The sequence below is a fragment of the Manacus vitellinus genome, unplaced genomic scaffold (genome assembly GCF_001715985.3).
Source record: "Manacus vitellinus isolate BGI_N305 unplaced genomic scaffold, ASM171598v3 ctg7180002429268_pilon, whole genome shotgun sequence".
NCBI classification, from domain to species: domain Eukaryota; kingdom Metazoa; phylum Chordata; class Aves; order Passeriformes; family Pipridae; genus Manacus; species Manacus vitellinus.
Genome location: NW_021937997.1, coordinates 3,515 through 31,206, shown reverse-complemented (window position 1 = coordinate 31,206; position 27,692 = coordinate 3,515). Strand labels below are relative to the sequence as shown.

General features: G+C 49.9%; 2 protein-coding genes across 2 annotated transcripts; one reads left to right on the top strand and one right to left on the bottom strand.

Moving 5' to 3' along the window:
- Positions 1-16,794: 16,794 nt before the first annotated feature.
- LOC115308070 (olfactory receptor 14J1-like) lies at positions 16,795-17,796 on the top strand. Its single transcript, XM_029965555.1, has one exon. The coding sequence runs from the start codon at positions 16,795-16,797 to the stop codon at positions 17,794-17,796; it is 1,002 nt and encodes a 333-aa protein (XP_029821415.1).
- Positions 17,797-25,174: 7,378 nt separating this feature from the next.
- On the bottom strand, positions 25,175-26,149 carry LOC115308069 (olfactory receptor 14C36-like). The gene has a single exon (XM_029965550.1). The coding sequence runs from the start codon at positions 26,147-26,149 to the stop codon at positions 25,175-25,177; it is 975 nt and encodes a 324-aa protein (XP_029821410.1).
- Between the last annotated feature and the right edge of the window lie 1,543 nt (positions 26,150-27,692).

The following is a 27,692-nucleotide window of genomic DNA, read 5'->3' as shown; positions in this document are numbered from 1 at the left end:
GCCCTACGCTGCAATGGGCGGTCTCACCTCCTGGAAAATTGAATCCAACTAAAGATTCCTGCCAGACAAACGGTGCCACCACAGAAAACTCATCCTGCCCAAGAAGTACCCAGGCTGCACCAACTACACCTGAAGCCAAAGATTCCAGACTTTTTTTCCTGGTGGAAAGAGCTGCTGTTCCCTTTTTTCTGCCCTGCGCTGCAATGGCCGGTCCACCTCCTGAAATCCTTACCTCCAAGCTGAACGAATTCTGCAGACAAAAGGTGCACTACCGCAAGATCTTGCACTTCGAAGACGTGCCCAGGCTGGCCTCCACAACTGCAGCATGAGCCCGGAACACACCTTTTTTTCCTGTGGAAGAGCTGTGTTCCCTTCTTCAGCCTACACTGCAAGATGGCGTGGTCCCCCACACTTAAAACATTTGAATCCACTAGACTATTCCTGCGACAAAGTGCCACCACAGACTCTTTCTGCCCACGCAGTGCCCGCGGCCTTGCCCCAAAAACTGCACCTGAAACCAAAGGATCCAGACTTTTTTTCTTGCTGGAAAGAGCTGCTGTTCCCTTTTTTTATACCCTGCTCTGCAGTGGCCGGTCCCACCTTTTAAAAAACTGAATCCACCTGAAGATTCCTGCCAGACAAAAGGTGCCACCACAGAAACCTCTTGCTGCCCAAGAAGTGCCCAGGCTGCACAAACTAAACCCGAAGCCAAAGGATCCTGCCTTTTTTTCTTGGTGGAAAGAGCTGCTGTTCCCTTTTTCAGCCCTGTGTTGCAATGGCCGGTCCCACCTTTTAAAAAATTGTATCCGAATGAATATTCTTACAGACAAAGGGTGCCACCACATAAAGCTCTTTGCTGCCCAAGAAGTGCCCAGGCTGCCCCACCAACTGCACCTCAAAACAAAAGGATCCAGACTTTTTTCCTGGTGGAAAGAGCTGCTGTTCCCTTTTTTAAACCCCGCGCTGCAGTGGCCGGTCCCACCTCCTGAAAAATTTACTCCAACTGAAGATTCCTGCCAGACTGAAGGTGCCACCACAGAAAGTTCTTCCTGCCCAAGAAGTGCCCAGGCTGCCCCAACAACTGCAGCTGAAGGCAAAGGTTCCAGACTATCTTTCTTGGTAGAAAGAGCTGCTGTTCCCTTTTTTCAGCCCTGCTCTGAAATGGCTCCTCTGACATCCTGGAGAATTTAATGTAAATGAAGATTCCTGCCAGATAAAAGTTCCAACAGAGAAAGCTCTTTGCTGCCCAAGAAGTGCCCAGGCTGTCCCACCGACTGCACCTCAAAACCAAAGGATCCAGACTTTTTTCCTGGAGGAAAGAGCTGGGTTCCCTTTTTTCAGACCTGCGCTGCAATGGCGGGTTCGACCTCCTGAAAAATTTACTCCAAATGAAGATTCCTGCCAGACAAAAGGTGCCACCACAGATAACTCTTCCTGCCCAAGAAGTGCCCAGGCTGCCGTACAAACTGCACCTGAAACCAAAGCTTCCAGACTTTTTTTCCTGGTGGAAAGAACTGCTGTTCCCTTTTTTCAGCCCTGCTCTGCATTGGCCAGTCACACCTCCTAGAATATGGAATCCAAATGAAGAGTCCTCCGAAAAAATGGTGCCACTACAGGAATTTCTTGCTGCCCAAGAAGTGCCCAGGCTGCCCCACCAACTGCACCTCAAAACCAAATGATCCAGACTTTTTTTCTGATGGAAAGAGCTGCTGTTCCCTTTTTTCAGCCCTTTACTACAATGTCCGGTCCCACCTCCTGAAAAATTTACTCCAGCTGAAGATTCCTGCCAGACAAAAGGTGCCACCACAGAAAGCTCTTCCTGCCCAAGAAATGCCCAGGCTACCCCACCAAATACACCTGAAGCCAAAGGATCCAGACTTTTTTTTCTTTAGGGAAAGAGCTGCTGTTCCCTTTTTACAGTCCTGCGCTGCAATGACCGGTCCCACCTCCTGAAAAATTCATTCCAACTGGGGATTCCTGCCAGACAAAAGGTACCACCACAGAAAGGTCTTCCTGCCCAAGAAGTGCCCATGCTGCCCCAAAAACTGCACCTGAAACCAAAGGATCCAGACTTTTTTTCCTGGTGGAAAGAGCTGCTATTCCCTTTTTTCAGCCCTGCTCTGCAATGACTAGTGCCACCTCCTGTAAAATTGAATCCAACTGAAGATTCCTGCCAGACAAAAGGTGCCACCACAGAAACTCTTCCTGCCCAAGAAGTACCCAGGCTGTACAAACTAAACCAGAAGCCAAAGGATCCTGCCTTTTTTTCCTGGTGGAAAGAGCTGCTGTTCCCTTTTTTCAGTCCTGCGCTGCAATGGCCGGTCCCACCTCCTGGAAAATTTATTGTAAATTAAGATTCCTGCCAGACAAAAGGTGCCACCACAGAAAACTCATCTAGCCCAAGAAGTGCTAAGCCTGCCCCAACAACTGCATCGCAAGCCAAAGGATCCAGACTCTTTTTCCTGGTGGAAAGAGCTGCTGGTCCCTTTTTTTCAGCCCTGCGGCTGCAATGGCCGGTCCCACCTCCTGAAAAATTCATTCCAACTGGAGATTCCTGCCAGACAAAAGGTGCCACCACAGAAAGTTCTTCCTGCCCAAGAAGTGCCCAGGCTGCCCCAAAAACTGCTCATGAAAGCAAAGGATCCAGACTTTTTTTCCTGGTGGAAAGAGCTGCTGTTCCCTTTTTTCAGTTTTGCCTGCAATCGGCCGTCAGACATCCTGGCGAATTTAATGTAAATGAAGATTCCTGCCAGACAAAAGGTGCCACCACAGAAAACTCTTGCTGCCCAAGAAGTGCCCAGGCTGCCCAACCAACTGCACCTCAAAGCCAAAGGATCCAGACATTTTTCTTGGTGGAAAGAGCTGTTGTTCCCTTTTTTCAGCCCTGCGCTGCAATGGCCGGTCCCACCTCCTGAAAAATTGAATCCAACTGAATATTCCTGCCCGACAAAATTTGCCAACACAGAAAGTTCTTCCTTCCCAAGAAGTACCCAGGCTGCACCAACTAAACCTGAAGCCAAAGGATCCAGCCTTTTTTTCCTGGTGGAAAGACCTGCTGTTCCCTTTTTTCAGCCTTTTGCTGCAATGGCCGGTCCCACCTCCTAAAAAATTCATTCGAAGTGGAGATTCCTGCCAGACAAAAGGTGCCACCCCAGAAAACTCTTCCTGCCCAAGAAGTGCCCAGGCTGCACAAACTACAGCTGAAGCCAATGGATCCAGACTTTTTTTCTTGGTGGAAAGAGCTGCTGTTCCCTTTTTTCAGCCCTTTGCTGCAATGGCGGGTCCAACCTCCTGAAAAATTTACTCCAACTGAAGATTCCTGCCAGACAAAAGGTGCCACCACAGAAAGTTCTTCCTGCCCAAGAAATGCCCAGGCTGCCCCAAAAACTGCACCTGAAACCAAAGGATCCAGACTTTTTTTCCTGGAGGAAAGAGCTGCTGTTCCCTTTTTTCAGCCCTGCTCTGCAATGGCCGGTCCCACCTTTTAAAAAATTGAATCCAAATGAAGATTCCTGCCAGACAAAAGGTGCCACCACAGAAAGGCCTGCCAGACAAAAGGTGCCACCACAGAAAGGTCTTCCTGCTCAAGAAGTGCCCAGGCTGCCCCACCAACTGCACCTCAAATCCACAGCTTCCAGCCTTTTTTTCCTGGTGGAAAGAGCTGCTGTTCCCTTTTTTCAGGCCTGCGCTGCAATGGCCGGTCCCACCTCCCGAAAAGTTTACTCCAAATGAAGATTCCTGCCAGAAAAAAAGGTGCCACCGCAGAAAACTCTTCCTTCCCAAGAAGTACCCAGGCTGCCCCACAAACTGCACCTCAAAGCCAAAGCTTCCAGCCTTTTTTTCCAGGTGGAACGAGCTGCTATTCCCTTTTCTCAGGCCTGCGCTGCAATGGCCTGTTCCACCTCCTGAAAAATTTAATCCAGATGAAGATTTGTGCCAGACAAAAGGTGCCACCACAGAAAACTCTTCCTGCTCAAGAAGTGCCCAGGCTGCCCAACAACTGCACCTGAAGCCACAGCTTCCAGATTTTTTTTCCTGGTAGAAAAGAGCTGCTGTTCCCTTTTTCCTGACCTGCTATGCAATGGCCGGTCCCACCTCCTGGGCAATTGAATCCAAATGAAGATTCCTCCTAGATAAAAGGTGCCACCACAGGAATCTCTTGCTGCCCAAGAAGTGCCCAGGCTGCCCCAACAAACTGCATTTGAAGCCAAAGCTTTCAGATTTTTTTTCCCAGTAGAAAAGAGGTGCTGGTTTTTTTTTTTTCAGCCCTGAGCTGCAATGGCTTGTCCCATCTCCTGAAAACTTAACTCCAAATGAAGATTCCTGCCAGACAAAAGGTGCCACCACAGAAAACACTTCCTGCCCAAGAAGTACCCAGGCTGCCTCACAAACTGCACCTGAAACCAAAGGATCCAGACTTTTTTTCCTGGAGGAAAGAGCTGCTCTTCCCTTTTTTCAGCCCAGCGCTGCAATGGCCGGTCCCACCTCCTGGAAAATTTACTCCAGCTGAAGATTCCTGCCAGACAAAAGGTGCCACCACAGAAAAGTTTTCCTGCCCAAGAATTGCCCAGGCTGCAAAAACTACACCTGAAGCCAAAGCTTCCAGACTTTTTTTCCTGGTGGAAAGAGCTGCTGTTCCCTTTTTTCTGCCATGCTCTGCAATGGCCGGTCCCACCTCCTGAAAAATTGAATCCAACTGAAGATTCCCACGAGACAAAAGGTGCCACCACAGAAAACTCTTGCTGCCCAAGAAGTGCCCAGGCTGCCCAACAACTGCACCTGAAGCCAAAGGTTCCAGACTTTTTTTCCTGGTGAACAGAGCTGCTGTTCCCTATTTTCTGCCCTGCGCTGCAATGGCTGGTCCCACCTCCCGAAAACTTTACTCCAAATGAAGATTCCTTCCAGAAAAAAGGTGCCACCACAGAAAGCTCTTTGCTGCCCAAGAAGTCCCCAGGCTGCCCCACAAACTGCACCTGAAAACCAAAGGATCCAGACTTATTTTCCTGGTGGGAAAGAGCTGCAATTCCCTTTTTTCAGGCCTGCGCTGAAAGGGCTTGTCCCACCTTTTAAAAAACTGAATCCACCTGAAGATTCCTGCCAGACAAAAGGTGCCACCACAGAAAGGTCTTCCTGCCCAAGAAGTGCCCACGCTACCCAAAAATTTCACCTGAAGCCAAAGCTTCCAGCCTTTTTTTCCTGGTGGAAAGAGCTGCTGTTCCCTTTTTTCAGGCCTGCGCTGCAATGACCGGTCCCACCTCCTGAAAACTTAACTCCAAATGAAGATTCCTGCCAGACAAAAGGTGCCACCACAGAAAACACTTCCTGCCCAAGAAGTGCCCAGGCTGCCGTACAAACTGCACCTGAAACCAAAGGTTCCAGACTTTTTTTCGTGGAGGAAAGAGCTGCTGTTCCCTTTTTTCAGCCCTGCGCTGCAATGGCAGGTCCCACCTCCTGGAAAATTGAATCCAAATGAAGATTCCTCCTAGATAAAAGGTGCCACCACAGGAATCTCTTGCTGCCCAAGAAGTGCCCAGGCTGCCCCAACAAACTGCACCAGAAGCCAAAGCTTCCAGATTTTTTTTCCCAGTAGAAAAGAGGTGCTGGTTTTTTTTTTTTCAGCCCTGAACTGCAATGGCTTGTCCCATCTCCTGAAAACTTAACTCCAAATGAAGATTCCTGCGAGACAAAAGGTGCCACCACAGAAAACTCTTTCTGCCCAAGAAGTACCCAGGCTGCCCCACCAACTACACCTCAAAGCCAAAGCTTCCAGCCTTTTTTTCCAGGTGGAACGAGCTGCTATTCCCTTTTTTCAGGCCTGCGCTGCAATGGCCTGTTCCACCTCCTGAAAAATTTAATCCAGATGAAGATTTGTGCCAGACAAAAGGTGCCACCACAGAAAACTCTTCCTGCTCAAGAAGTGCCCAGGCTGCCCAACAACTGGACCTGAAGCCACAGCTTCCAGATTTTTTTTCCTGGTAGAAAAGAGCTGCTGTTCCCTTTGTTCTGCCCTGCTATGCAATGGCCGGTCCCACCTCCTGGGCAATTGAATCCAAATGAAGATTCCTGCCAGACAAAAAGGTGCCACAACAGAAAGTTCTTGCTGCCCAAGAAGTGCCCAGGCTACACCATGAACTGCAGCTGATGCCAAAGCTTCCAGTGTTTTTTTCCTTAGGGAAAGAGCTGCTGTTCCCTTTTTTCAGCCCTGCGCTGCAATGGCCGGTCCCACCTCCTGGAAAATTTACTCCAGCTGAAGATTCCTGCCAGACAAAAGGTACCACCACAGAAAAGTCTTCCTGCCCAAGAATTGCCCAGGCTGCAAAAACTACACCTGAAGCCAAAGCCTCCAGACTTTTTTTCCTGGTGGAAAGAGCTGCTATTCCATTTTTTCAGGCCTGCGCTGCAATGGCCGGTCCCACCTCCTGGAAAATTGAATCCAACTGAAGTTTTCTCCTAGACAAAAAGTGCCACCACAGAGATCTCTTGCTGCCCAAGAAGTGCCCAGGCTACCCAAGCAACTACACCTCCAAGTCAAAGCTTCCAGACTTTTTATCCTGGTGGAAAGAGCTGCTGTTCCCTTTTTTCTGCCCTGCTCTGCAATGGCCGGTCCCACCTCCTGAAAAGTTGAATCCCGCTAAAGATTACTACCACAGAAATGGTGCCACCACAGAAAGGTCTTTGCCTGCCCAAGAAATGCCCAGGCTGCCCCAACAACTGCACCTGAACCCAAAGGATCCAGACTTTTTTTCCTGGTGGAAAGAGCTGCTGTTCCCTTTTTTTAGCTCTGGTCTGCAATGGCCGGTCCCACTTCCTGAAAAATTGAATCCAACTGAAGATTCCTGCCAAACAAAAGGTGCCACCACAGAAAGTTTGAGTTCCAACTATCTTATACAGTCCTGAGCCTCCGGTCTGTTCAGGTAGCCTCTCCAGGCTCCAGGAAACAAAGTTTACTTTCTTTAAAGTTTGTCCTTGGGGTATCTGAATGGAAGTATACAAGCTAGATCTTACAACATCTCCATCAGGGTTCATCTGTTGGCTGTGCTCTTTTAATCCTCATCTGCAAATCTCCGGGGCTTGGTGTTACTTTCCACTCAGAGTCCTTTACTGGTCCTTTCCCCTTTGACTCCTGGGTCCACCCTCGCTCAGCTGTTGGCACGGCAGTATCTGTGGGGAGAAGAACAACAAAAGACCCCTCCCATCGTGGAGTTAAAGAGGTCTCTTTCCATGTTTTAATTAACACCTTGTCACCTGGCCGGAATTTGTGAATGGATATATCTAGAGATGGTCTTTGAGTTACAAGTCCCTTTTTCCTTAATCTGTAAATATGGTCCCTGTTTTTCCATTCAACAACTGCAGAGATCTTAATAGAGCATATAACTCACACACTTGGGCTGACCATGTATTACTCAAGGATCCAGATTCCCTAACTTGAAAGGTAATTTCATCCACTGTGGCATAACCAGATCTTCTCTTCCCATCTACAGCTCTAGATGAACCATTGATATAAAGGTTTTAACCTGTATCTAACTCTTCTTCTTCAAGATATTCTCTAATTTTAGTTTGGAGGCTTATGACCTGTGTGCAGTCATGTACTACACTCCCTTGGGGTTCACCATGCAGAAACTGAGCTGGGTTTTGCAAGTGTGTTACTTCCAGTTCTAATTTGGAAGTATTAAGCAGAATACTTTCATACTTTAATAACCAGCTATCAGTTAACCATTTTTCTGCCCTCTGTTTCAATACTCCTCGGATATCGTGTGGAGTATACACCTTCAGTTCTCCTCCACTGATAGTGCAGTAGCTACTATCGCTTGTAAACAGGTGGGCCAACCTCTACTAACTGGATCTAGAATTTTAGAATAGTACCCCACAGGTTTTTATGCTCAGCCCATTTCTGTGTTAAGACCCCGTAAGCTGTTCCATTTTCAACATTTATAAACAAATAGAAAGGTTTTCTAATGTCTGGAAGACTAAGCACAGGGGCATTTATCAGATCTTCTTTTAATCTTTCTAGCCTGCTCTCGTCCTCGTCGCTCCACTTCACCAGTCCTTCTTTAACTAGCTTCTCATACAAGAATTTTACTTTGTTACTGTAGTTCTCTATCCACTGTCTGCAGTATCCTAAGAGACCTAGAATTTGCCTAATTTGTCTTTTATTCTTAGGCATAGACAAGGACAATATTCCTTTCACTCTATCAGGATCCAGTCTCTTACTTCCCTTACTTAACCAATGCCCTAGATATTTTACTTTCTCTTCTGTAAATTGTAGTTTGGACTTGGACACTTTCAGGCCCTTTTCACCCAGGAAATTCAGGAGTCTGATACTCTCATCTCTCACAGTTTCAGCATCTTTTCCAGCTATTAGCAAATCATCAACATACTGTACCAAAACTGTTCCTTCACAAGGTTTAAAGGACTCTAATAGCTGTTCCAGGGCTTGCCCAAACAAGTTTGGAGACTCTGTAAACCCCTGGGGCAAGACTGTCCACCTCAGTTGTTGTTTTCTATGAGTGTCTGGGTCTTCCCACTCAAAGGCAAAGTAATTTCTACTCTCTACCTTAAGGGGACAGGTCCAAAAAGTGTCTTTCAGGTCTATCACACTGTACCATTGATGTTCTGGGGAAATTTGGCTTAGTAAGGTGTAAGGGTTAGCAACTACTGAGAACCTTGTCACTGTTTGTTTATTGACCTCCCTCAGATCTTGTATCAGTCAGTAGGTCCCATCAGGCTTTTTCACAGGTAGGATGGGCGTGTTATGGGGAGACATGCAAGGTTCTAGCAATCCCTGTGCCAACAGCCTCTCTACAGTAGGCTTAAGGCCGATTCTTCCTTCTTGAGGGATTGGGTATTGTTTTACTCTAATAGGTTTGTCTGGATCCTTCACAGATATTTCAAAGGGCTCAATATTCAATTTTCCTACGGTCTCAGGGGTATACCACACTTCTGGACTGATCCTTTTTTCATCCTCAGCCATAAGGGCATAGATTTTCACCTTCAACTTTTGCTCTGATACAAAATCTTTGGTGACTGAAACCCTAACATGATGCACATGGCAGTCTTTTAGATCAAAACAAATCAGTGCACACCCTCAAAATGCAGTAATAGCACTCACAAATGGAAACACAAATGCCCTCTCCAGATCTGTTTCAAAGCATTTTACCAAGTAAATAGAGCAACAGAACCAAATTCCAAAGTATACAGGTTCAATAGACATGTTTGTGTCTGTTAACAGCAGAGAGATTCCAGTGTTATGTATTTACCTTATGTGAAGACTGGGCCTGCTGCCTACAAACATGGTATAAATACAGTTAAGTTTAGGAATTGGAACCACCACAGCAAAACTACAGCTCAGACTACTGTAGAAAAGCAGGCTGTAAAAGCTTAATTACCAGTAGCATTATGCTGTCTGTATTGTTAAATGGGAACTCTGTCATCAAGATGTAGATTGGCTTGTGAGCACTGGATTAAAGAGCTCTGAAATGAAGAGTAAAATATAAGTACTCTGTAGAAGCATCAGGGACAAAAAAAAATCTGTTTTTAACACATTTTAAAATGAGAGGTACTAATGCACAGTACTGTATTAGAACATCTTTAAGTAACAATTTGATAAACAGATTTTAGGATCAAATCAGAACTTCAATATGATGTCTTTATGTATAGTTATCTGTATGACTATATGCACTCAGAATACAGGTCCTACAAACTGATTTACATGTGCACATGAGCAAAACATGACAATGTAAATATATTGTTTGTGCTGAGTATCTCTCCAAGTGTCTATTTATAGATTTGGCTCTTTTTCAATATTTTTTATTCCAAAATGCTTTAAAATCTTTGCATGTGTATGTGTTCTCTCATATAAAAATCACCCATAAGGAATCCCTATACATGTGTCATTTGATGAGGTCACTTTTCTGTGTTAAGTTCCCTGGAATACACCCACTCTAAAATATGACAGCTGATCCATTTGGAAACTCACCAAAGGACAGGTGAGCTTCGTTTCTACTTTCCTTCATGATCTCCTAAGATTTGATATTCAGAGGCTGAAACTTGATGGTCCTTCCTTCTGTCCTGATCTGTCTCCTCTAAGCCCTCCTTTTCCTGTTCACTTGGCTTCCACTACCTTGTTAGCTTGTCATCCCACCCGCTTTACACCCCAAAATAACACGTTTTTCCTCTCCCCCTGTGAGCCATCACTACTTTTCTCTCAACCATCTTCCATCCAAGTCAGCAGCTCTCTTCCCTGCCAGTGCTGCTGCTTGGAGAACCAGAAATCCTGGACTGTCCTTTGCATGTTGATAAACAAAGCAGTGGCTTCTTCCCCCGGGGGCTGAAAGTGTCACCTCCCCCAGACTGGGGCCTGGAATTCCAACCACATTCCTGACCTTGGGTTTCACAGTTACCCATCAGTTTGGGGGAGGGGAAAAGAAAAAAGGTCAAGAGATTACAGCAGCAAGTAAACTGGGGCTAAGTGTGCCTTCATTTTCTCAAGCTGTTCTGGAGAAATAAATAAAAATAGTACTATGGGGGGGAAAAAAGTTCAGGCCAGGTATCAGTTTCCTGAATTTGATCAGGGAATGCAGAAGAAGAACATGCCTGCAAACACACATCTGCACTAACTTATCAAACTGTACAGTGCAAAATCTGACCACAAGGAGTCTGTACAAAACAGTGGGAATGGAATCAGAGAGGGGAAGGAAAACATCCTCAGCAGTGCCTGTCCCAGTCAAGGGGCATTACTGAGCAGCACCTACATTTCCATGGCTCTCTGGGCAGGGAATTTTTCCTGTGTGCCAAACAGCACATCTTGAAGCTTCTTCCCACTGAAATACTAGAGACATTTCAGGGCATCTGAACAGCCACATTCTTAAAGCACATCTACCTCAAGGCAAGGGAAGAAGTGAGATCCAGTGGCACTTGGCAGAAGCTGACCAGTGCATTGTGTCAAATGGGTATTTACCCAAAGGAGCAACAAGCTCAAGCCATCAGGGAAAGAGCCAGATGATGAAAGGGTGTTAGCTGCTGAGAATTTCTTTGGGAAGAAGTAGACTGTTAACCTGAGATACAAATTTGCAATATACCATGGAACCTTATTCAAAGTCCAGCTGCAAAATACCTTCTTGTTAAGAGTGTGAAATAAATCCTGAAGTGTCATGAAATATGTGATTTTCTCTTTATTCTCAATCAGTAATTAAAGAATCATAACTCAGAAGTGATCTCACTCTGTGCTCCAATGACATTAACATTAGAACAATGTTGTCAATGTCTACTGGTCTCTTGTGCTCCTCACTAGAAGGCACTTGGTGCACCCCTGGATATCCTGCTAATGAGGTAAAAAACTAACCCTTCTAAAGTTCCAGATTTTCCTCACCTGTTTGGACACAGTTGGACAAACTGGACTAAGTTAGTACTTGAAAGCCACCTGCTGGATTTAGCATTAATTATTCCTTGTTTTGATCGTAGAGGAAAAAAGCTCACACAACACAATCTCTGTGGGCCCAACAGAGAAAACATCCCCAGGGTCTTGTTAGAGCACAAACCTGCAAACAGGGATGACAGGTCAGAGAATCACAGAATCATCAACATTGGAAGAGACCTTCCAGATCTTCTAGTCCAACTGTCAACCCAGCACCACCAGAATCACCCCTAAACACCATCCCAAAGCACTACATCCAGATGCCACCTGAATGCTTCCAGAGACTCCACCACCTCCCTGGGCTACTTGTTCCAATGCCTGAGCACTCTCTCAGTGGAAAAAGGGGTTTTGAATATCTAATCTGAGCCTCACCTGATGCAATTTAAGGCCGTTTCCTCTCTTCCTCTCACTAAAGGCTTTCCAGAAGACACCGACCCCCACCCCACTAAAACCTCCTTTCAGGTCATTGCAGAGAGCAATGAGGTCCCCCCTGAGCCTCCCCTTCTCCAGACTCAACCAGCCCAGTTCCCTCAGCCGTCCCTCAGCAGACATGTTTTCCAGAGCCTTCCCCAGCTCCGTTCCCTTCTCTGGACACGCTCCAGCCCCTCAAGGGCCTTTTGGCACTGAGGGGCCAGAACTGGACACAGCACTCCAGGTGGGGCCTCCCCAGTGCCCAGCACAGAGGGGCAATCACTTCTCTGCTCCTGCTGGCCACACTCTTCTCCACAAAGGCCACGATGCCCTTGGCCTTCTTGCCCCCTGGGCACACTCTGCCTCATATCCAGCCCCTGTCAAGCAGCACCCCCAAGTCCCTTCCTGCTGAGCAGCTCTCCAGTCCCTCTGCCCCCAGCCTGGAGCTTTCCAGGGGGTTGTTGGGACCCAAGTGCAGGCCCTGACACTTGGCCTTATTGATCCAGCCTGTCCAGATCCCTCTGCAGAGCCTTCCTGTCCTCCAGCACATCCACACTCACACCCAGATCAGTCAGTCTCCCAAGTAGGACAAAGTCTGACCACCAGCAGTCCAAGGTGTCAGTTCTGCTGCCCCCTCCTTCCTCCACCCAGAATGGAAAACTCCATCATTTTGGGGTCTCTGTGCCCGTTGGCTCCGACCACCACATCCCCCACCAGTCACAGAATCATGGGATGGTTTGGGTGGGAAGGGACCTTAAAGAGCATCTCAGTCCAACCCCCTGCCATGGGCAGGGCCACCTTCCACTGGACTCAGAACTCACAGCCCCATCCAACCTGGCCGTGAACACTTCCAGGGATGGGGCAGCCAGAACTTCTCTGAGCAACCTGTGCCAGGATCTCACTACCATCACAGTCCAGAAATTCTTCCTAATATCCCATCTAACCCTTCCCTTTCTCAGTGTGAAGCCATTCCCCTTGTCCTGTCACTCCAGGCCCTTGTCCAAAGTCTCTCTCCATCTTTCTGGTTGGCTCCCTTCAGGCACTGGAAGGCCACAATTAGATCACCCCAAAGCCTTCTCTTTTCCAGTTTTAACAATCCTAATTCTCTCAGCCTTTCCTCACAGCAGAGCTGCTCCATCCCTCTGATCCTCTTGCTGCTCCCCTCTGGACTCGCTCCAACAGGTCCATGTCCTTCCTGTGCTGGAGCCCAGAGCTGGAGGCAGCTCTGCAGGGGTGACAACATTACAGCCCTGTGTGTTCCAGCAAGGACACTGTGGAACATCCAGGAGTAAAGGGGCCATTGTGACACTGTAGGGCCTTCTGGAGCCAAAGGAACCCTGGGACACTGGGCAATCTCATGGAATCAAGGAACATTGTGACAACGTGAAAACTCATGGAATTAAGAGGCCATTGTGATAACTGTAAGGCCTCATGGAACCAAAGTAATCCTGGGAGACTGTGGAAACTCATGGAATCAAGGGGCCATTGTGACACTCCAGGGCCTCATGAAATCAAAGGAATCCTGGGACACTGTGGAATCTCATGGAACCAAGGATTCATTATGCAATGAAGGGCCTCATGGAACCAAGGGAGCCCTGAGACATTTTGGGCCTTCATAGAATCAGGGGCCATTGTGACACTGAGGAACCTCGGGGACTCAGAGGCCACTGTGACACTGCAGGGCCTCATGGAACCAAAGGAACCCTGAGACTTTTCAGAACCTCATGGAATCAAGGGGCCACTGTGACACTGCAGGGCTCATGGAACCAAAGGATTCCTGGGACACTGTGGAAGCTCATGGAACCAAGGGGCCACTGTGATATGTGGGGCCTGATAGAACCAAAGGAGTCCTGAGACATTTTGCAAACCCATGGAATCAAGGGTCCATTATCACACTGCAGAGCCTTACGAAGCCAAATGGACCCTGTGACTCTGTGGAACCTCATGGAATCCAGTGGCCATTCCCACACTGTAAAACCTCATGGATACTGTCAGGTTCCCATTATTAAAAGATGCCTCTGCCCAAATTCAGCTGCAAAGGAGACCATGTGCCAAAGTCAGCAGTCCAGGTTTGATTTAACAGTAAATAGGAGGGAGAGAGAGAGAAAGAAATGGAAAGAGAGAGAGAGAGAGAAGAAGGGGGTGGTGGGAAGACAGTGAGAGAGAGACAGAGATGAAATAAATCTATCACACCATGGAGATCCCTGAGGCTCCCACCGGTCCTTCTTCACCCTGCTCTGCTTGGTGGAGGGTCACCAAGTTGTGCTTCTGGGCTATCACTTTTATACAGCCCAAGCCCCGGGTATTCAGGGGGGTAGATGCTGTTCCCACAACCTGGGCTGGCACGTCTACAAGGACTTGCTTCCTTTCCCACAGCTTGCCATGGTGGGAGTTTTGCCCAGTGTGCTTCCAGTCTGCAGGTGGGAATCTTTGTCTGGATGGGTTCCCCAGACCTGCCTTACCAGCCCTGGCTTCCTGTTGGGGCTCTCTGCTCTTTCCCACACACTGCACAGTGCAATTCTGTCCTGGGGGCTACTTCCAAAGCTTCACCTCCCTTTAGGCCTTGGAATTAAAGGCCTTCCTGTTTGCCACCAGTGCTTATGTGTTGCGGTGTCTTATGGGATTTTCCTGCTTTGACAGTGTTTTGAGACAGTTCATTGTGCCCTTCAAGTCCTTCCATGTGCACACACACACCACTCTCACCAGTGTCTGGCTCTCCAAAGAACACAAGCCCTGATGATTTGTAGCTCCCACTCCAGTGGTTGGCACTTGGAGCTCCCTCCGTACCCAGAGCTCAGAGCTCCCTTGTCCCAGAAAGTTTAAAGAGATTGTGCCTCATTCTGACAAGACAACCCTTGGAAAAAGTGTCCCTCTGTGTTTCCTGGGATAAGAGCACTCTATTGTCATCTTCCAAAACCTTGGAGAGGTCCCAGAGATCCCTCAGGAAGGAATTTGGGGCCTCAAGCACAAGACCCCTATATAGAGGCTGAGGACTCAGGGGTCAGTGGTGTGAAGATTGAGGACAGTAGAGGAGTAGCCTGAGAGGTCTGGAAGGGGGGTGTGAGAGCTGGTGGAGCTTTTCTTCCTGTCAGAAAACAGCCTAAGAAAGAACTAGTGCCACCAAGGGCAGCTGGGGTGGCCTAGACTGGTGACAAGAAGTCAGAAATTTCCCTCTGAGGTCAGTGTTGTGGTGCAATATGTCACAAAGAAGGAGTCTGGATGAGCCCAAGGCTTTGTGTGTGCAGGAAGAGCCAGGGAGGACGCAGAGATGTCAGTGCAGGAAGGTGCCAGCCAGGTGGGGCAGCCGGGGGGATGACGACAGCCTGCAGGGAAAGGGGCAGGGCATGGACACCGTAGGACAGCCTGGGCTGGAGAGGAGACAGGCATGGGGAGAAGCTGAAAGGCCCTGACAGAGCCACCTTCTGCAGGCCTTTGGCCAGGGCTGCTGTCTGTGCCCCTGATGCCAGGAGGAGGGGAGTGGCCCTTGCAGCCCTGGGGCCTCATGGCCTCCTTGTCCCTGCTCAGCAGCCTGGCAGGTGCCACCCCATGGTCCTGCCCTTGGCATTGCACATCCCACATCCCAGTGCCCCAGGAAGAGCCCTGAGGAATGAGGCAGGGACAGGATCTCCCTTCCCAGGGGCTGGGGGTCAGGGCTTGGCCTGTTTGATTAAGGAAACAAGTCCACTTTTCCTCAGCATCAGAACCACCTTTCCCTTGCTTGTCCATCTTTGTCATCACTGTCTGCAGTTTTCTTCTCTAACTGGAACCTGGGGACACGTTCTCAGTTGTGTCCCTCAGTGAGACTCATTAGCACTAAAGGAAACTTTAGAGTTTCAATCTCACTTTGACTTCTTGAGAAGTTGTTTGAACTTCCTCTCAGGGACTGAGTCTCATGTAAACAACACCAAACCCCCCCAAGGGTCATTAAATGAGCTGGGCCTGCTGCTTTGCTGCTGAGCTGGGCCGGGCTCCTGGCACACTGGGAGCCCCTGGCAATCAAGAAGAGCTTCAAAGAGACAGCTCTGCTGGTGAGCAGCTCCTCTGCACAGCCCAGCAGGGCTGAGGGCACTGCCTGCAGCACCCAGGGCAGGGGAGTGAGACAGAGAGAAGTTAAAGGCTGTCAGATGTAGAATGATGCTGAGACCTCACTGGGGGAGAATTTTTAACAGATCTTGGAACAGGAAGTCTGTTCATGCAGGGCAATGGGACTGCAGCTTTTGGAGGCATCTGGGAAAGCTGGCACTGCCCAACAACTAGAGATTCTCTAAGTGCAACTCTGAGAGCATCTGGAGTGCAGAGGAGGAGGACATGCTCAGAGCTCCAGCTCCCTCTCAGAATATTTCCAAGACAAAGATTTTTATAAGGTTAAAGAAATTTCCTGAGATTGTGTTTCCAGTTTCCAACTCTTGAGGAATGGGAGGAATAATTAAGAAAGTATTAATTTTGACAAGTCCCTGAGACATCTGAACTGTGAGTGCTCAGTAGGTCTGTCTGAGCTTCCTAATGTGCTTTCAGCCACTGCTCTGCCTGTGGGCAGCACCAGCATCACCTCTGCTAGACCCATCAGGACTAGTCTGAGATGTCTTTTTTGCACCTGCAATCGGAATATGACCCCTACCAGTGCAGCCTGTGCTGCTGGGGAAGGAGTTGAGTCTGCTTAAATCAAATGCCATCAAAAGGACACTTGGTTGTCTCCCTGAGGTTTCCTTCCAGGATGGAAACCTGTCCATAAACATCTCCTTGTTATGTGAAACCCCTGCACAGTGATGCTAAAACAGAGAAAATGCTGTTGAGTAGGGACCCAGCACTGGAGCTGAAGGAAGATCTCCTAGGAAATCAAAAGGCTGTCTGCGTCTGACATGGGGAGTGTCTGTAGAATACAGCTTTGACTTTGTTTAGATAAGTCCACACTAACTGGCCTCTTACTGTCTTCTTCTCCTGTGTTGGAAACAAACACCCAGAGGCAGCAAATGTCCAACAGCAGCTCCATGACCCAGTTCCTCCTCCTGGCATTCGCAGACAGGCGGGAGCTGCAGCTCCTGCACTTCTGGCTCTTCCTGGCCATCTCCCTGGCTGCCCTCCTGGCCAACGGCCTCATCCTCAGCGCCGTAGCCTGGGACCACCACCTGCACACCCCCATGGGCTTCTTCCTGCTCAACCTCTCCCTCACAGACCTGGGCTGCATCTGCACCACTGTCCCCAAAGCCATGCACAATTCCCTCCAGAACAACACAACCATCTCCTACATGGGATGTGCTGCACAGCTCTTTTTCTTTTATTTCTTCATGTCAGCAGAGTTTTCCCTCCTCACCATCATGTGCTACGACCGCTACGTTGCCATCTGCAAACCCCTGCACTACGGGACCCTCCTGGGCAGCAGAGCTTGTGCCCACATGGCAGCAGCTGCCTGGGCCGCTGGGTTTCTCCATACTCTGCTGCACACAGCCAACACATTTTCCCTACCCCTGTGCCAGGGCAATGCCCTGGGCCAGTTCTTCTGTGAAATCCCTGCCATCCACAAGCTCTCCTGCTCACACTCAGGTTACCTCAGGGAAATATGGCTCATTGTGGTTAGTGTCTGTTTAGTGTTCGGTTGTTTCATTTTCATTGTTTTCTCCTATGTGCAGATCTTCAGGGCTGTGCTGAGGATCCCCTCTCAGCAGGGACGGCACAAAGCCTTTTCCACCTGCCTCCCTCACCTGACCGTGGTCTCCCTGTTTGTCGGCACTGCCATATTTTCCGACCTGAAGCCCCCCTCCATCTCCTCCCCATCCCTGGACCTGGTGGTGGCAGTTCTGTACTCAGTATTACCTCCAGCACTGAACCCCCTCATCTACAGCCTCAGGAACCAGGAGCTCAAGGATGCCCTGAGGAAAATGATGACTAGATGCTTTTCAAGAGCAATAACCTGCCTCTTTTCTTCTGCACAACAGTCATTGTGTAACCATTTACTGGCCCAGCCTGCTTTCTAAAGCTTTTGAGAGTGGTGGTGGGGGCCGTTTCCTACATTTTTTCCTCTTTTAATGTTGTTAACACAGAAATTTATTCTCCATCTCATACCTAATTCACTCTCTCTTTGTTTTGACCCACAATTGTGTAAATGAGGGATCATTCTCTGTGTGCATTTAAAGAAAAGAAAAGTTTCTGCAGCAATTTCTTTGTTAAACATCCTGCCTTTGTTATTCTGTACATGAGGAATCACAATCTCTGAGTAGAATAAAGGTCTTGAATTCTTTTTTCCAGATTCTCCCTCCAACAACTTCCCTGAAGCTGGAGGGCAGTGCTTGTGTGCAGAGGAGAAAGGGTAAAGAGTCCTGGTACAGGAGCACTGCCAGGGAGCAGCAGCTCTTGGCCTTTTCAGAGATACTGTTTTTCCACTGCCTCCCTCTCCTTTCTGCTCCTTGCCCAAGGCCTGAGTGCTCTGGCAGCTCAGTCCCTGCTGTGTGTCAGTCCTGTGACCATGGGCAGGGACAGGCCCTGGGCACTGCTGGGACAGAGCTGGGCTCCTTAACATCATTTCCATCAGGAAAGGGGATCCCCCTGGGCAGTTCCTGAAGGCTTTGTTCTTTTTGAAAGGTTGGTGTAAAGAACAAGGCCAAGGAATAGACTCTCCAGAGTCTCATTGCTTTGCTTGTTTCCCCATTCAGTCCCTGCAGTGAGAGAAGTGACTCACTGGGGTACTTGAGGGACTGAGGGCTGGTTCAGATGTTCTGTGCTGGTGGCCAGTGGCAAATGGTCTCCACGTCACCTGCCTGGGGCTCTGCAGCTTGTGAGGGCTCTGATGGCAGGTGAGGACTTGTCTGTAGGAACTCAGGCAGTGCAGGAGAGCACAGAGGATCTGCAGGGACAGCCTGTCCCATCCAGTCAGCAGGGAATGGAGCCCTGGAGCAGAATCCTGCCCAGGGTGGAGTTACCAAAGATCAAGTACTAAATGTCCCTGTGAACTGGTAAAGGAGAGTTCTGCAACCCCAGGGGAGGCAGCAGGAACAGAGAAAGGACTCTGGTCAGTGACTCGTCTCACCTGCAGTGAACTCCCCTTGTGCCTCCCCAGTTCAGGGGGGGCTGTACCAGAGCCAGGGCTGGGCTTTCCAGGAGGGTGTCCTGAAGAACTCTCCAGCCCACAGGCTGCATGGAGTGGAGCCCTGCCCTGCCCTTTGTGCCATTGGAAACAGCCCATGGTCCTGCCCAGCCTTGTTCTTGGCTACTGAGCCTTCCAGGACTATGGCAGAGGGTGGAGAGGAGTGATCCCCATCCTGCTGGGTCTGCTCCCCACCCTGACCAGCATGGCCAGTGCAGGCTCAGCCCAGGGTGCCACAGCCCCTCCCTGTGCAGAGCAGCACCTCCAGCTCAGGGCCCTGCAGGGATCCCAGGCTGGGATTTGCAACTGGCAGGGGTAGCCTGGACACACTGACCTGGGCAAAGGGATGTCCCTGGAGAAGAGCAAGGCAGCATTTCTGGGCCTGCAGAGAGGAATCCCTGACACAGAGAAACCTCTTTCTGCAGCCCCCCTGGGGACAGGCTGCTCTGTCCCTGGGCCAGGACTCTGGGCTGGGCTGGACAGAGGGGCTGGCACTGAGGGGCACAGTCAGGCTGTGCTGGGCATCTCCTGCAGGTGATACCAGGGCTCCAGCAGTTTCCCTGACCTCCACTTCCTCCTGCCATGCTGAGTGTCCAGCCCCTGAGCTGATGGGGATGCTGAGACTCCTCTCTGTGCCCCAGGAGCTGCTGTGCCCTTCAGAGGGGCTGGGGCTGTGGGGGGAGTGCCCAGAGCTCTGCAGCACCCTGGGCTGGGCACTGCTGTGGGGCCAGACCAGACTGGGCTGCTCCACCAGTTGACCTCTATAATGAAACCACTTCTAATTTTCTCTTGAAGAGCCATGAGAATATGTGTTGTGTCCTGAGCCATAAACTGGAATAGAAAATGTTTTGGTGTCAGGGATATTGAGAAGGCTGGGCAGTGTCACTGGGAGACCTCTCCCAAAGACTTGGAAAGGCCGGAGCCATCCCAGAGCTTCCTGGGGCCTTGGCAAAGGCAGACATGGAACCAGTCTGCAAACAGGGCAGCAAGGAGGGTTGGCAGAGTTCCAGACTGCTCAGGCTCAGCAGGGAAGGGGATAGGGCAAGTCCTCCTGCAGCCACTGCCAGGTATGGGAAGGACAAGGCAGGGATTGCAGAACCCCTGTGGGAGGGAAAAGAAGGGGATGCTGTGTGCCCAGACTTTATCAAGGCCTTTGACATGGTCTCCTGTAGTCTCCTTGGAGCCAGACTGGTTACAGCTGGACTGGAGAAGTGAAACATGTGGTGAGTGGGAAGTTGAATGACTGATGAGGGTCAAAAGTCATGGCACAAATTCCTCTTGGCAGCAACTCCCAGGTGACATCCATCAGGGACCAGCCCTTGACCATTGCTATGGAACATCTTTATAATGTCTCTGGGTGATGGGATGAAATGCACTTTCCACTCCTTTGTGGATGATGCCAAGTTGCAGCGAGTCTGTGAGAAACCTCGTCCAGTTAATGGTGATTTGTACAAAAAATGTGGTCAAGATGAGTGAGTTGCAGAAACTTGTCCTGCCATCAGGTGCCCAGGAAGGTCCAGGACAATGAAGAAAAAACTCATGGGTCAGAGGAAAAGCAGTTCAAAATGGGGGCCAAAAAGACCAAACCCAACCAAACCAAACCCAAACAAACACAGAACGACAGAATATGCTGAGGTGGAAGGGACCCACAAGGCTCATCCAGTCCAACCCAACTCTCCCATTGCCATCTGCCCCCACCCCAGCAGGCTCTGGAGCAAAGCACAGCTGAGGTCCAGCCCAGCTCTGCTCTGACAGAAAGAACCTGCAGTCAGGGACAGGAAGAGGACAAAGTCTTGTTTAACCAGCCTGAGGAATAATGGGATCAATGACCTCCTGTATTCCTGGGCACTTGAGTGACCCTGTGGATCAGGTTTGATAGCAATGAGGGGGCTGCAGGTTTCCCTTAGGGAAGAGGAGATCAGGAGTTGACTCTGTGTCAGAGAGAGCCAGTTTCAGGTGGCTCCAAAATGGAACAGCCAGTGCCCAAAGCTGAGCCAAAAAGCAATTCCAGAGGCACCTCTGTGATCACCCTTTGGAGAAAGGATAAAATCCAGGGTGCTGCAACCCAGAGAGGAGTGAGAGAAATGGGGGACAAACAACCCTGCAGGCACCAAGGGGAGTGGAGAAGAAGGAGTGAGAGAGAGCCCTGGTGGGCACCTGGCAGCCAAAAGCCAACCCCCAGCCCTGAGAGCCACAGCTCAGCCCAGCACAAAAGCTCCTTTAGGTTTGCAGGTTCTTTGCAGCAGCTTTTTAGCAGAGCTACCAGCTGGGCCATCAAAGGGGATGCTCAACTGGGTCTGAAACCTGGATGATCCTTGTCAGCCTTGGCTCTGTAGGAAAGAACTATAGAATCCTAAATAGTCTGAGTCAGATGGGACCTTTTTCGGTCATCTAGTCCAATGAACAGGGACATGTTCAACTAGATCAGGTTGCTCAGAGCCCTTTCTAAGCTGGCCTTGAATGTTTCCAAGGCTGGGGCTTCTATGACCTCTCTGGGTGACTCATGCCAGTGATTCACCACCCTCAGCGTAAAAAATTTCTTCCTTCTATCTAGTTCAAATCTGCTCTTTTTCAGTTGAAAACCAATATCACTTGTCTTATTACAATTAAGTCTTTGCCCATCCTTCTTACAGGTATGATCTCAGGAGCTCCTGAGAAGCCTTGACCAAACCAGCTGAGCAATGAAGAGCCCCTGGACTGGACCAGGTGCTCCTGGATGATAAAGGTGGGAACAATCCAGAGTGGAACATCTGGGGAACACAGGATAATCAGTCATCCCATGAAAGCCTTGGAATATTCCCTGACTGAATCACAGCCCAAATGGAACAGTTTGGATACAATTCCCATGGAACAGTTTGGATACAATTCCCAAATAGTTTGGAAACACCAGTCTATACTGACACGAGGATGGAAATTCAGCAGATCACTAACGCCAGTCCCCTTGGGAGCCCACAACCAGCGGGGCTGAGGGAGGCCCTGGCAGCTCCCCAGCACCTCCCTCTCAGTGGGACACCTCTGGCAGCCTCTCCCAGCTCAGGAACCCTCCAGTTTGCAACACTCCAAAGACCCTCCCTGACGCCCAGGACAATTCTGATCCCCCTCCATAAACACTCCTCCAGCTGTGACCCTTGTCTGGTGGGAAACACAAAGGGATTTGTGGTAGTGTTTCCCTGACAAGGAGAATTTGGGAGAGGGACCTTTCCACCCCCAGCTATTGATGTGTCCACACATCTCTGCCTGGGTGTGGGTGTGAATTGACTGTGGTGGGAATGTTGTAGTTTTGAATCCTTAATTCAGTCAATGTTAAAATTATAGCAACTGGTATTGAATCACCTGATAACTGTTAAACGGGTCACTAATTAAATGCTACTAATGTCTTTAACCCTCTTTTCTTTGGATCCAAATCCTTTGTGCCCTGACCCTCTTGCATCCCAAGGCTCTGTGTAAATCATTCCCTTTCATCAATCAAAAAATATGTATTTTTCATGACTTCCACTTTAAAATCTTCCTCCTTAGCTAAACTACAAAACAATTAGCTGTAGAACTCTTGAAGACTTTAAGACAATTAAAGGAAGGAAATAATTTGATTCTCAGTGTTTTATTGGGTCCCACAGTGTGTTTGGAATTGCATCAGCTGTCGGTCCAAGATGGGCCATGTCAGAACTGGTGAGGCTGGGGGGTGAGGAGCAAGGCTGGTCATACAGGGTCGGTCTGGATCTCCTGAGGAGACACTCAGCATCAAGATCACTTGGAGAACACCTTTGTCATCTCTTGTCTGAACTAAAAAATAGCCATCATTGAATTAAAACAAAAAAAGGACAAACTTCGAAGAATTGTTTTGAAACTGCTTTGAAGACAATTAAAGGAAGACAAAGAGATCCTGAGGGATTTCTGCATTTTAATGAGCCCCACAGTGTGTTTGCAGCCCAGCCCATGATCCTGAGGGACTGAGAGAAGATTGAAGCAGCTGCTGAAGAAGTCAGAAGCCAAACTGCAAGTGCCTTGAAGCATTGCTGGGCCCCACTGAGGGCAGGCACTGCCAAAGCCTCCCCAGGGACTCCTTGGAGCAGCTCCTTGGAGGCCAGGAGTGCAGGCAGACAAAGGCTCTGGGCAGGCCCCTGCAATGCTGAGCAAAGCCTGCCTTGGTTTTGTGGAGCACAAAGGCCAAGGCCTGAGCCCCAGGCCCTGGCCCAGCAGATCCTGTCCCTCCCGGCTGGCTCAGGGCTGTTTGGGGGGCACTGGGATGGGAGGGGGAGGAACAACAAAGGCCCAAACCTGGGCAACCCCTGCCAGGCTGCTGAGGGAGGGGCGAGGCAGAAACCAAGTGCAGAACCTGCCAGACAAGTGTCTTGTGGTGGCCTGAGTGGCAGAGGCAGCTGCCAGAGGCAAGGGGACAAAGGCCTGGGTGCCTTTGGGCCTTGCAGCCCTGCCAGAGCCCTTGGGCATCTCTCCTGCAGGCTGTCCTGCCCTGGCCCTGCTGCTGCTCTGGCCTTGCAGGCTGCACACACCCCTCCTGCTTTCCCACCCCCTCCCAGCAGCATTTCTAGACCCTCCCTGATGTCTCTGCACCAGCTCTGGCTGTTGCCATGTGCACTTGGCCTTCTGAACTTGGATCCTGAGCCCCTGTGCCACAGGACATCCCTGCCAGAGCCCAGGCCCTTCTCCTGGGGGTCACTGCAGAGCTGAGCAGATCCAGGTCACCTCCCATTCCTCTGCCAACCCCCTGGGCCTGCTCTGGGCCCTCCAGGTCCTTGCCCTGCTCCCAAGGGCTGTGGGGGTGCTTAATGGTCAGGGCTTGGGGTTTAGAGTTCAGGGTGGGGATCAGACAGAACATTGGGAGGTTTGTTGTTCTGCTGGTAGTATCTGGTTCATGATTAGGGAAGAGATTTTTGGGCTGGGTTAAGATAAAAGCTTGGCTTTTCATACTGGTAATACAGGTTTGGGAATGAGGTGGGCATTAGAGGACAAATAAGAGTCTGGAGTTCTGGGTTTGGGCTTTTTCTGGTTTGGAATTAGAGAAGTGGATACCTTTCCATGGGAGGAGCAGCACTTTTGGGTGGTTTTGGGGCTTGAGGTTACAAAGTGCATAAAGGTCCATCAGGAGTGTTTGCACAATCAGTGTTTCAGAACTCTCAGCATTACCTGAATCTAGTTTTACCTCATATAAATCCTTCCTCTCTGTTGGTCAAGCCCCTCTTTCTTTCCCCAATTTTCCTTCCCTTTTGTCCCAGTTCCTCCCAACCTCCTCAGAACTTTCATCAGGATGGGCTCAGCTTTGTGATAACACAGTCCAACCTCATGGAATCAAGGAGCCACTGTGAAACTGCAGAACCTCATGGAATTACGTGGCCATTGTGACCCTGGGGAAAGCCATGGAATCAAGAGGCCACTGGGATACTCCAGGGCCCCATGGAGCCAAGGGAACCCTGGGACAGTGGGCAACCTGATGAAATAAAGGGGCCATTGTGACACTGCAGAAACACATGGAATCAGGAGGCCATTGTGGCACTGCAGGGCCTCTTGGAAACAAAGAAACCCTGGGCCACTGTGGAATTTCATGGAATCAAGAGGCCATTGTGACACTGGGGGATCTCATGGAACAAAAGGAATCCAGGGACTTCTTCTCCATACCAGTGTTGGGAAAAGACCTCAGCCTTCAGGAAGTGCCTGGAGGGGAACCCCTTTGCTGCTGGAACTGCTGTTGTGGAGCCCAGCCCTGTCCCAGCAGTGCCCAGGGCCTGTCCCTGCCTGTGCTCACAGGCCTGACCCACAGCAGGACAGTGACTGAGCTGCCAGAGCACTCAGGCCTTGGGCACGGACAGGAAAGGAGAGGGTGGGAGTGCAAAGAGAGCAGCTCTGAACAGACCCAGTTCTGGGGCTCCCTGGCAGTGCTGGGACTCTTTTCCCCTCCACATCTGCAAACATGGAAATGCCCTCCAGCTTCAGGGGAGGTCTTGGAGGAAGAATCTGGAAAAAAGCATTTGTGTCCTTTCTTACACTCAGAGATTGTGATTCCTCATGTACAAACTAACACAGGGAGGATGTTTGACAAATACCTTGCTGCACAAACTTTTATTTTGTTTAAATGCACACAAAGCATGATTTCTGATTTCTATATTTTGTGGGTGAAAAAAGAAGAGGTAGAGAGTGAATTATATGGGATGAAGAATAAAATTTCAGTGTTAACGACATGAAGAGATGAACAAAAAAGGAAAGCCCCCCACCGCAAACACTATCAAAAGCTTTAGAAGGCAGGCTGGATGCAAAATGAGTTACGCCATGAGTGTTCTGCAGAAGAAAAGATGCAGTTTATTGCTTCTCAAAAAACATGTAGTTATCATTTTCCTTATGGCATCCTTGAGCTCCTTGTTCCTGAGGCTGTAGATGAGGGGGTTCAGTGCTGGAGGCATCACTGAGTACAGAACTGCCACCGCCAGATCCAGGGATGGGGAGGAGAGGGAGGGGGGCTTCAGGTAGGCTAACAGGACAGTGCTGACAAACAGAGAGACCACGGCCAGGTGAGGGAGGCACGTGGAAAAAGCTTTGTGCCGTCCCTGCTGAGAGGGGATCCTCAGCACAGCCCTGAAGATCTGCACATAGGAGAAAACAATGAAAATGAAACAACCAAATATTAAACAGGCACTAACCCCAATGAGCCCAATTTCCCTGAGGTAGCCTGAGTGTGAGCAGGAGAGCTTGAGGATGTGTGGGATTTCACAGAAGAACTGGCCCAGGGCATTGCCCTGGCACAGGGGCAGGGAAAATGTACTGGCTGTGTGCAGCAGAGCATTGAGAAAGCCAGTGGCCCAGGCAGCTGCTGCCATGTGGGCACAAGCTCTGCTGCCCAGGAGGGTCCCGTAGTGCAGGGGTTTGCAGATGGCAACGTAGCGGTCGTAGCACATGATGGTGAGGAGGGAAAACTCTGCTCCAAGGAAGAAGACAAAGAAAAAGAGCTGTGCAGCACATCCCATGTAGGAGATGGTTGTGGTGTCCCAGAGGGAATTGTGCATGGCTTTGGGGACAGTGGTGCAGATGCAGCCCAGGTCTGTGAGGGAGAGGTTGAGCAGGAAGAAGCCCATGGGGGTGTGCAGGTGGTGGTCACAGGCTACGGCGCTGAGGATGAGGCCGTTGGCCAGGAGGGCAGCCAGGGAGATGGCCAGGAAGAGCCAGAAGTGCAGGAGCTGCAGCTCCCACCTGTCTGCAAATGCCAGGAGGAGGAACTGGGGCATGGAGCTGCTGTTGGACATTTGCTGCTTCCCAGCACAGGGACACTGTTCAGAAACAGGAAAGGACAAGGAGAAGTTAAGACAGACTCCTCTAAGCAAAGCCACTTTATTTCTCATAGAAATCCCCTGAACTGAAACGCTTTTCCTTTCCCTTGTTTGTGCTGGCTGAGGGTGCTGTGAGGAACAGGAGCTCTGCTCATGTGCTGCCAAGGGCTCAGTTTTACCCTTCTCCAGTGGGGACAAGGAGCTGCTCTGCCACAGCATCAAACACTCCCAAGGGATGTCAGGCATCATCCACCTTTAAGGGAAAAGTTCAGTCTCCACTTTCAAGACGTGGAAGGGCTTAGCATGTCCCTTAAATAATGTTGTCTGTGTTTATTATTTTTTATGGTTGCATCTGGTACCTGTTCTTGTCAGGAGTACAAATCCTCATTTTTATGATGCCAAATGTAACAAAACTTTAAACAGGAGAGGACAAACAGCTCAGCTCTCTGTAGCTCAGTGCAGAGCCAGGAGAGCTGCAGTGTCCCTCCATCTGTTCCCATCTGCCCTGTGCTTTCCCTCGTCCTACCTGAACATAACTTCACATGCAAATTAATTTTTAATAAACCCAAATACCTACAGTCTGATGAGTGCAGGGCAGCACTGTTTAAAAGGGCAGCTTTGTTAAATCTCCTCTATTCCAGCCCAGCAATGCAGCGCTGCCCAGAGGAATCTCTGGCTGTGCAGGTTCTGATGGCAATGTCAGAGCAACCCTGAGGAGGCTGGAAAAGTGACCCAGAGCTACATGTAAGGCAGAGGTGTGGTGATTTCTGATGCTGCTTGGTCTTATCTCCTCTAAGAGAAATAGATTTGGAGTTTCAGTACCTCTTCCTGAACTGTGAGATTAATTTTTAGGACCAATTTCCTGCCCAGAAAACACATATTTGAAGATGGAAAGAACAGGATCCTTCACTTTCAGGTATCCCATGACTGGCTGTGCTTTCTTAAAACTCCTTTGAGAAATGTTCTGTAATGACCTGGAGCTGTGAGCAGCCCTCACAACCTGCAACCTACTCTAAACAGGTGAAGAGCCCTTCCCTGCCCTCCCAGGGGTTGCTCCTTGCCCACAGCCCTTCTGCCCCAGCCCTGGCAGCAGCTCCCCGGGCCGGCTGAGAGCTGCCCCTGGCAGGCAGCAGAGTCCCTGCCCAGCACAGCACCCTGGGCTGCAGGACCCTGCTCTACCCCACAGCCCTGGGCACCCCTGCCTGCACCCCTGGCTTCACAGCTCTTCCAAAGGGCCCCAAAACAGCCCCCTGCTCACCCATCCCATCAGCTGGGGCTGGGCCAACTTTAGGAGATGCCTCCAGGAGCTGCCCCTGCACTGCCCTGCAGCCACAGACTCACAGTGTGCACCCTGCCAAGATTCCTCCTGCAGGGAGCTCTCAGCCATCCTGCCAGTGCTGAGCCCCTTGAAGCTGTGTCTGTGCCCTGCTGGTGTCCCTGAGCTGGCCTGGCAGTGCCCTCAGCCCTGCTGGGCTGTGCAGAGGAGCTGCTCAGCAGCAGAGCTGTCTCTTTGAAGCTC